The 9,815-nt window shown below is 40.4% G+C and overlaps 3 protein-coding genes across 3 annotated transcripts in view; 1 reads left to right on the top strand and 2 right to left on the bottom strand.

Annotated features, from left to right (window-relative positions):
* Positions 1-9,815, bottom strand: part of LOC126369688 (inorganic pyrophosphatase) — a 213,994-nt gene that overhangs the window by 179,532 nt on the left and 24,647 nt on the right. The window lies entirely within an intron of this gene.
* Positions 816-7,733, bottom strand: LOC126369739 (protein ST7 homolog). Its single transcript, XM_050014321.1, has 8 exons — positions 7,282-7,733; positions 7,018-7,134; positions 6,305-6,484; positions 5,751-5,862; positions 5,295-5,467; positions 4,101-4,232; positions 2,885-3,113; positions 816-2,276 (listed from the first exon to the last, which is right to left on the bottom strand). Exons 1-8 carry the CDS (start codon positions 7,531-7,533, stop codon positions 2,107-2,109), a joined length of 1,365 nt encoding a protein of 454 aa, XP_049870278.1. The 5' UTR covers positions 7,534-7,733; the 3' UTR covers positions 816-2,106.
* On the top strand, positions 8,247-8,603 carry LOC126369737 (cytochrome b-c1 complex subunit 10-like). The gene has a single exon (XM_050014319.1). The coding sequence runs from the start codon at positions 8,342-8,344 to the stop codon at positions 8,519-8,521; it is 180 nt and encodes a 59-aa protein (XP_049870276.1). The 5' UTR covers positions 8,247-8,341; the 3' UTR covers positions 8,522-8,603.

Here is a 9,815-nt window from a genome sequence, read left to right as displayed (position 1 = left end):
ATATAGAGCTGCGAATTAGCGATCGAAGTTGGTCGTCGAAAGACGCGCGAAACTAGACGCGACCATCGGAGCCGCGCGCGCGGTCTAACTGACGCGAGTCGCGACGAGAGGACCCGGCAATTCGTACACTTCGTATCGAACACGAACATTCCACTAGCAGTTATAGCTAAGTGATAACGTGATATACTTAAAGTTGTAGAATATAGGTAGAACTATCAATAAGTTATCTTGTGATCATTATTAATAGCAAATTTTGTTAAGTAGGTAGGTTTTCTCGATGTAGATAGATAAATGAAGTCGGTAAATACTTTTTTGAGCACAATGGACACAAAATACAGAGATAAGGACAACATATAGAGAAAAGCACAACAGGCGGCCTTATTGCTCATGCAGCAATTTCCTCCAGGCAACCTTTGGGTACAGGATTTTTTTTACAAATAGCGCACCCGCTATATGTACTAAATTAATAATAGGTACATCACCATGTACCTATTACCTATACGATGACGTCAATACTATTAATTTATAATTATAGAACTGAATGCATAGATTTCCGATTATTTTAGTTTGCATTAGATGGCATTAACAACTTGGCCAGACGAAAGGGGAGCGCAGAGGACTCTCACTCTGAGAAGATTAAATTTGAATGTGAGAAAATCAGCCATTGCTAGTAGGCCAATAGCGATAAGCGCTTTAAGAGCGAAAACGTCGACCACACTGGCATCCTGAAGTGATTTTTCTGCAAACCGAGTGGCCGGTTCTAAGGTTAAAGTAATCAGGGATGTCAGATTTTTAAGAAATAAATAAAACAGATAATATTTTAACACATTTATTGAGACAACTTAAAAGATTAACTTACGACTAAAATAAATAAATACTTATTACAGATCATTTCATTACTTCTTAGTCAATCAGGTATCGTCAATAAAAATAAATGCCATGGCTTGCTTTCGAATCTTCCGTTAGCGTAAAATAAATTATATGTCACAACACAATTATAAATTCATCATTCGATAAATGAGAAGGGAATGCTATTCCAACAATGGTTATTTGGGAGTGGAAAGGTATGTTTAACGCGAGTGCCGAGTTTAAATTTCGAATTAGCGAAGTAGTCTGATTCTAACATAGACTATGGAGGCGCAATGATAAAAGCACGATATAGATATAAAACAAATTTCTACTCTAGTAATACATACAACTTTTCACCTCTGCCAGCGAGAAAAGTTTTATAGGTTATTTATTTATGGAGTTAACTGAATGCAGCGTTTCAAACCTGTACAGATAACTACAAATTTGACATTTGATTCGCGCCATTTTGTATAATACGTTTATTTTTTTAGGTATTTTAAGAGCGACATTTTTAATTTTATGTTTATCAAAGACGTTAAATATTGTTTTCTTATAAATGACAAATTAATATTTACTAGTATTTATTTTAAATGTTACTTTTTTAAAGTAATAGAACAATTTCAATAAATGTCATACAAAATCATATTGTGATTTCACACTGCAGATCGATCAAAATGTTGTTCCCTTACCTTTTCTTACGGAAATATCCGAATATAAAATTAAAAACTAGTTTGTTTCTCTGATAGGACTGGTGCACTTTTCCGCACCGTTTTTACGCCAGCACCCTTTTCGAGCTGGAGAGGTGAAAAATGCGTTCAAGTACTTGTTAAACAGAATAAAAGAAAAACAGTTTATCTTTCCTCTAAGGATAACTACACTATCGGAGTCAGTTAAAGATCCAAGGCCTGTTGTAGGCAGTCTGTTTTTAAAACGACTAAGTTATAGTCTAATTTTTATACTTGATTATTCGTATTTTAAATCTTCACTTCATTTAATGAATACAAAGAAACATTCAAAAGTTCATTCTAATACTGCCAACCCTGTGTAATTTATAGAATGATACTGACATAAGGGCCGTCATATTTGTTTTTTGACGTGGCAATTTTTTATAGATTTGCCTGGAATGACTTTCACTACTTGGCCGGATAAATAGGGTGCGCTGAGATGACGACAAGACAAGTATAAAAAATAGATTACAATATTTGATATTTGTGTTATCAATGAGATATATTTATATTCGCGAGTTAGAGCAGAGAATTAAACGTCAGCCAAGAGTCTAAGCAGCGAGCGCGGGTCGAGCGGCGCGTGCGAGGGCCAGCGATGCGCCAGTAGCGCGCACAGCGCCAGCAGCGCGCACAGCAGCGCGCACGGCAGCGCGGCGGGCGGCGCGCGCGGCCGCGGCGGCGCCGCGCACGTGGCCAGCAGCTCTGCGGGCAGGCCCGGGTAATATACATACTACATGTAAAATACGAAATCTTATACATTAACCTGTTCACATTTGTTTGACAGTTAATTCGCGTATTTTTTTACACGTTTAAATTTTTTAGGTATTTTTAGAGTAACATTTTTATGATAGTTAATTAAATTATTGTTTTTGAGTAAATGACGAATTATTTTTTACAAGTTTATTTAATAACATATATTATGTTTTTTAAATATATTATATATTTTTAAATAGCTATAGCACAATCCATAAAATTAAATTAATCATACAAATTCGCTACATTGCAAATCACACTGTATAACGATGCTCACTTGCCTTCTCTTATGAGAAAATCTGAGTATACAATTAAAAAACTACTTTGTCTCTCTAGGGGATACAAAAAAAACACTTCTCCACTGTTTTTACGAGCGAGAAACTTCCCAATGACGAAAATTACTGATATTACATAACAAAGTAAGGGTAGCACCCAAGTAATACTTATTTGCGAGGACGCTTTGTACAGCTCAATAATACCTGACACAAAGGGGGTTGAGTCGGTCATCGACCCAAATGAAATATGATATAACGAGGGATATTCATGGATATTCTTACCAGTGTCCTGCCGCGTGGTATGCTGATGTCCCTGCGTAGGCCTCCACGCCGCGGCCAGTAGTTTGAGCGCGGGCTCGGCGTGGTACCAGTGTCTTAAATGCCAAAACGCGTAGGCTAGAGCCTCGCTCGCGCCGCGGCGGACGATGTGCTCCGGAGGTAGCGTCATGGCGCGTAACTCCAGGAGGTATAGTGGCACGTACGGGTTGAACTCTATCGCGCGACGTATCGCCTGAAAAGAAACATCATATAAGTTCACGAATAATCCCAATTGGGGTAGTAAGAGGTACTCGTATATCACGAGATAAGTATATATTATTTATTATTCTTTTTTTTTATTATGTTGGTATCATTATATGTTTATTGCACCAGCCCATGCTCCAATGAATAATCTTCTTTCACCCTAAGGTTGCCTGGCAGAAATTGCTGTTTAGCAATAAGGCCGCCTATTGTGCTTATGTTTTATTCGTATGTTTATGTCCTTTATATATGTTGTTGTGCAATAAAGTATTATTGATTGATTGATTGATTGAGATAAAGTAAGTACCCTCACCGAGTTTTCCGTTAGACCCATGTGATAGGTGAAAGAAAAACTACATATTGCATGTATTAAGGAGTACAAAATGTCTGTTCGTCTGTTGTAGAAGTATCAGGGAAAGAGACGCTGAGCGTTTTTTTAGTAGTTCAAACCGAATGGAAGTTGGCTGTAAAGCTTCAGGCCCAATCACGAGGCCTTCTTTGTACCTAACATTTTAGTCAGTCTGCACCTGTGGTACATCGGCTTGCTTCTCAATCGGGGAGCACCAGTTTGAACCCCGGTAACGGACTTGCTTGCACCAATGACTATCATAAGTGCAGTTCACTAACACTGTTCGATCACCTATCATGTTCGTCTAACAGAAAGCTCGGTGAGATGTGTGTACTTAGTTACCCCAATTGCGATATAGTCGTGAACTTATGTTATGTTGACATTTTAGAAAACATGCTAATATATATAAAAATAGATAGAAATTGATAGAAATTGCTGCATGAGCAATAAGGCCGCCTGATGTGCTTTTTTGTATATATTACATAACATAAATAGCCTATATACATCCCACTGCTGGGCACAGGCCTCCTCTCAATCAACCGGAGAGGGTTTATCTATCTATCTAATAATGCGTTGCCAAATTTACATATAGAATAGAAGCAACTTAAAAAATGCATGAGTATGACAGACCGCGAGCGCATGCAGCTCTGCGTGCCTGGCGTTGGGCGCGGAGGCCACGGCGCGGGCGCGCAGCAGCGCCGCCGTGTACAGCACGCAGGCCGACGGCGGCAGGCCCATGTCGTCGTAGCGGGCCAGCACCGCCTGGAAGTACAACCACTTCATCATCATCAGCCCATTAACGTCCCCACTGCTGGGGCACGGGCCTTCCCTATGGATGGATAGGGAGATCGGGCCTTAAACCATCACGCGGGCCCAGTGCGGATTGATGGTTATTAACGACTGCTAATGCAGCCGGGACCAACGGCTTAACGTGCCTTCCGCAGCACGGAGGAGCTCGAGATGAAAACTTTTTTTTTGTGGTCACCCATCCTATGACCGGCCTTTGCGAAAGTTGCTTTACTTCAACAATCGCAGGCCGAGCGCGTTAACCGCTGCGCCACCGAGCTCCTCATTCAACCACTTAATATCACCTAAAATTTTACAGTACATTTGACGGCCCTATGACAGTCCCACCGGAGAGGTGCCTGCAGTAATGCTACTATTTGCACATAAGCACATAAACACCCCGGACACTTCATACAAACAACCTCGTTATACACAGACACCACACATTGACGTTATCGTACACGCGCATCTGTGTTTGTGTGACGTCTAAGGCTGCCTGTCCATTTAAGCGGAGCGAGCTTGCGGAGCAGTAAAAGGGATAAATATTAACCAATAGGATTAACCAATCTCTATCCACTGCAGCTGAGCGGAGTTTTTATGCAATCCTATTGGTTAATATTTATCCGTTTCACCGCTCCGCAAGCTCGCTCCGCTTCAATGGACAGGCAGCCTAACGCCGTGCGATTAAGTGTAAACTGTGTTCGTGTTCTATACGTAGTATTCCTTATACCAGTACCAATTTATCCAATGGATAGTTTATTAGGGTGAATATCCATTGAGTCGGAGCAGAGACAACGCGTGGTGGAGCGTAGAAACAATCAATTACAGCGTATGACAGAAAGCGAGAGGTAAGATGCTTTGTCGCTCTTTCCCACGCAGTGATCTCCGCTCTGCTTCAGTAAAGCTCTAAAATTGTCAATCAAGTGGCAAGATATTCAATAAATATCGTTATTATTAATATTCTTATATAATTATATAAATCCGACGATAATTTATGAATCAAATGTCAAATAGCATGACGTATAAAGCGCTAGTGACCTGCACGTCCGCGTAAGCGCGCTGCTCCAGCAGCACCTCGATGAGGTTCTCGTGCAGCGCCAGCGCGTGCAGCGCGGGCGGCGCGTCCCGCACCAGCTCGCGGAACAGCCGCGCCGCGTCCCGCAGCCGGCCCAGCCGCCGGGCGCACATGCCCGCGCGCCGCTTCACGTGCGCTGCGATCGCATTCCACATTCAAATACTCGCCAGCAAGGGTGTACCAACACACAAACATTTTAACCAATAACTCTAAACATTCAAATTAAAGACTTCAAAGGATTTTTCGTATTTTTAACATTCACATTATTGAGGTAAACCTAGCTCGGCCGCTGGTGAGGAGCCGAGCGTTGCCGTTCTATATGTAAAAGGACAGGTATAGCAACATATTCTTTTTAATTAATTAAATGATTATTATTGTAAACAAATAAGTGTTAAGTAAGAAATAAAGATCGCCCGAACCCAAGACGGCGGCTGCGCGCCGGGCCGCCGCCCCGCCGCCGCCGCCCGGCGCCGCGGCCGCGCGCCACGCCGCCTCCGCCGCGCGCCACGCCCAGCGCAGGATGCGCTCCGCCTGCGCACACAACGTTACCATTACACACACAGCCGCTGCCGCCACCAGCCGCCCGCTCTGCAGCGAAAGGCTGCCTAGCAGTAACAAAAGCGGCACGACGCATGTTTACAAATCGTGTTTACATAAAGCACACTGCCCACTTTCCTTCTTGCAGCCGTGCACACAATAATAATGATTATTTCCCTTCCTCAATATTGACTCTAGCTAAAACCATTGACACAATTTTTTTTTATTCTAAGAACTACTTTCTTAAGAAAATTTCCCTCTTTAACAACAATCCACTTTTGTACCTTAATTGGAACCTGAAATGGTACCGGTTTTGAACATTTGACATGGATAAATGAAACATAGTGGCTATTAGCCGTAAAACACACCACCACTAACACATCCTAGTGGAGTATACTCCATATCCCTTGTGTGTCGTGCACGTAAGTGAGCGCACCTCGTGCACGGTGGGCGCGTCCTCCTCGGCCAGCAGCAGCAGCGCGGGCGCGCAGTCGGGCCGATGCGCCAGCGCGGCGCGCGCCGCCGCCACGCGCGCCGCGGGCTCGCGCTCGCGCCACGCGCGCGCCATCGCCTCCTCGGCCGGGTCGCCCGTGCACGTGCCGATGCTGAACCACGCCTGCAATATCACATCCAACAGGTTACAAATTAAAATTAAAGGACTTGGAAGTTACACCTTTCGCAGTGTAGAAAGGTGTATAGAACATTTTGCACGAGATTTGACAACATGCCTTCAGTAATTTAATCTCTCATCCGCCGAGATACCAGATCCAATAAATTTTACATCATTATATCTGTTTGAGATCTGCATTCTAGTGTTCAAAAAGTTAAGTTCAACTTGAACTAAAAAAACATCTCCAAATACCAAAAGGAAATACCTACCTACCTAGATTAATTCATTCAAAATTATCATAGTAATATTAACCTCCTGTAACCCAGATTTCCAGACACAATAGTTAAACAATAGAGTATGGATTTTAAAAGAATTTTAGACATTAACCTCGCATATGCCGAGATACCAGACACAATAGATTTTACATTGTGTCTGGTCGAGATCCGCGTTCCGGCGTTCGAAAGATTAAGAGCATAATGGACCATTCATAGAAATAATTATACAATCATTACAAGTTAATGGAGGGTTTTACAGCATACCTGATGCTCTTGTGCAGATAGATTCATGTCGTAATAAGTGAGAGGTGGACGCCGCACTGTGCTCCAAAGTCGGCCATACTCTGCACCTCTTAATAATGCCAGTGGATTACGCCATACCTACAAACATTATGAAACATTTTCATTATGCTGTTTACTACTTATATATGGATTTGTACTTTGTTAATTGGTAATGTACAAGATATACAAAATGTGCAATGGATGTTATAAATGAATTGAATGATTTTAAGTTGAAGAAACCTCTACCTTGCAGTCGTTAGGTGGATGTGGTGGATGAGGAGTGTGCGTGTGATGCGGCGAGTGCTGCTCGGGCTCTGCCCCACCAAGCCAAGAGCCGAAGTGCGCCAACGAAACTTGCTCAATGAACGACGTTCCATATTTCCGAAAATACCACCACTCGAATATGAGGATCAAGCCAGATATCAGAGACGAGGTCCCCGTCAAAGCCACGTAGAACTTTGGCGTCAAGGCACCCAAGAATGCCCCTCCATCCCACATGCTGCCGCCGGCTCGCAGCCGTCGCAGCCCCTGACCGTTCCACACTCAATAAAAACACAACTTTGTCCACCTCACGTTTACTAATTAATTATCTCATTCAAAAACAATAAATACACCACCAGGTAAATTTTTAAAACCAGCTCCAATAGGATTTGCAAGAAAAACCTAATTGCCTGCTTGTTTATTTTTTTTATGTCAAATTTCAATTTGACAGGTAGGTAAACGAAATCAATCAAATAACAAACCAAATCAAGCAGAATCGTAGCAGAATCTACTTGACAATCAAAATAAAATTAATGTTATTCAAAATATAATTTGATTTTAATAAAAGATTATTTTATAATTTAAATAAATGTCAATATTTCTTTACAGCACAAGCAAGTAGGCTGACTAATGCTTTTTTTTGCCTTACTTACGACGAGGATATTATCGTATGACAATTGTTGATAGAGTTACCATACTTTTGGAAAATCTGCTAACTTTGTGTAATTGCAACATTTTTGAATCATTATTTGGATTTGGATTTTATACAATACATACAAATAATTTAATACAAGATATCCGGTTAACTTCACAGATTCTCTAATCTACTTACATAATTTGATAATAATCCTTTTGTTCTAGACAAATTATTTTTGGTCCTTCGTGATAATCGATAATCATGTACATGACATAATCATGTTTTTAGTAATAGTTGTTATCTAACTAATGGTCACACAGACTAAAAATTTACGTAACATTTTGGAGTACAATCGGATCCAATTTCCTGGTTATTACCAAGGAAAAGAAGGAATCTAATATATAAATCATGTTGGGACGTCTGGGGAAGAAGCACTTCGAGATGGCAGCTTCGTTTGCGCCGTCGATAGCAGGTTTTGGCGGCACTGCTTTCTTGGGGCTGCTATACTTCACAGATTGGAAGGTGTTCGTAACCTACATCCCTTACTATGGAGGCAAGTTTAAGGCAGTGGAAGCTGAAGAAGAATAAATGGAACTCCTGTGTGTTATCCCAATTCTGTGAATATTTATGTTAGTTTGTAAATTCTAACTATTATAAGTTATAGACATCTCTTAAGTGTTTCATTCCTAAAGGTTTCGTATTTAACTGTGGTCATACGTTGCCGCCACCAAGGAAAGAATAATAAACAGTGATGTATTGTGTGCTGGCAAAGGCTAGATATAATTTAACTCCCTTTACCTCAACAAAACCAACCATACATAACACTGTTTCATGCTCAAAGATAAACTGGAGTCGATTAAACAGCCTGACTTTAATGCTATTTTTACTGCTAATAAGTTAGAAAATAATTTTCACACCTGTAAACCTGTTAAAAGATCTTCTAATTTGTGCTGGGATTTAGGGTTCAAGTTCGAACATTGAATTTCCACTCATTATCTACAAATAGAAGGATTGAAATTGTACATTCGTAAATCTTTATGTACCCCATATCCCAAATGGTGTGAGTTAATCCACATACAAGCACTCCTGATGTTCTCCTCAAGATGGATATTAGGAACATCAATGTGACTGGTTATCATCTTAACTCTCAAAGAGAAGCGATAGAAATAAAACACCAAGTTTTGAAATAAGAATTTATTACATTGTAGTGAGTGAGATTTTAAAAAAGTGCAAACAATTTTCTACCTATAGTGACTTTAATACAGGTATACAGTGCTTATGTCACTTTGCATTAGAGGTACAACTAAGGAACGTAGGCTATGGATGGTATATTATTCTAATGGTTCCTCTATTGACATAGTTTCTTTTATACTTTGGCCTGTGTATGCACATATTTATCAAACCATGTTAAATAATAACTGCATTATAGTTTTACCTATGTATGTAGTTCACATACATGGTAAGGATTAGAATATTTGAGAAAACAATAAAGGACTTTCTTAGCTACATTCATTCCTCAAAAAAATATAGATGAAGCTGTACAGACATGGCTTTGTATATCCTTATTTAGTGGATAACAGACATAATGCATCTTTTATCTTTGTTTTTGGGTATAAATGATTGTGTTGACCCTTGTTATTACACCCAGGCACAACACACCTCATTATTAATCTGACCAAAGTAAAGAAAAGCATTATAGGTAGCAACACAATTCTATATCATATCTGATCCATATATAAAGCAACAATTATTTTTATATAATCTGCATTTAATAATATTTTTGAAGAATTATACACACATACATACATAAACTCACGCCCGTAATCCCAAATGGGGTGGGCAGAGCCACAAGTAATCAAAGACAACTTGCAGCCACTGTTGA

The sequence above is a fragment of the Pectinophora gossypiella genome, chromosome 9 (genome assembly GCF_024362695.1).
Source record: "Pectinophora gossypiella chromosome 9, ilPecGoss1.1, whole genome shotgun sequence".
Classification (NCBI taxonomy): Eukaryota; Metazoa; Arthropoda; class Insecta; order Lepidoptera; family Gelechiidae; genus Pectinophora; species Pectinophora gossypiella.
The sequence above is the reverse complement of the archived record's forward strand: the minus strand, read 5'-3'. Positions and strand labels throughout refer to the sequence as shown.

Excerpts from the sequence above, each read along its gene's own strand:
- LOC126369737 (XM_050014319.1), top strand. The coding sequence starts at position 8,342 with ATGTTGGGACGTCTGGGGAAGAAGCACTTCGAGATGGCAGCTTCGTTT.
- LOC126369739 (XM_050014321.1), bottom strand. The coding sequence starts at position 7,533 with ATGTGGGATGGAGGGGCATTCTTGGGTGCCTTGACGCCAAAGTTCTAC. Across the intron at positions 5,863-6,304 it reads ACGCGCCCACCGTGCACGAG|GCGGAGCGCATCCTGCGCTG; the intron begins GTGCGCTCACTT and ends TTGTGTGCGCAG. Across the intron at positions 4,233-5,294 it reads GCGCTTACGCGGACGTGCAG|GCGGTGCTGGCCCGCTACGA; the intron begins GTCACTAGCGCT and ends TTGTACTTCCAG.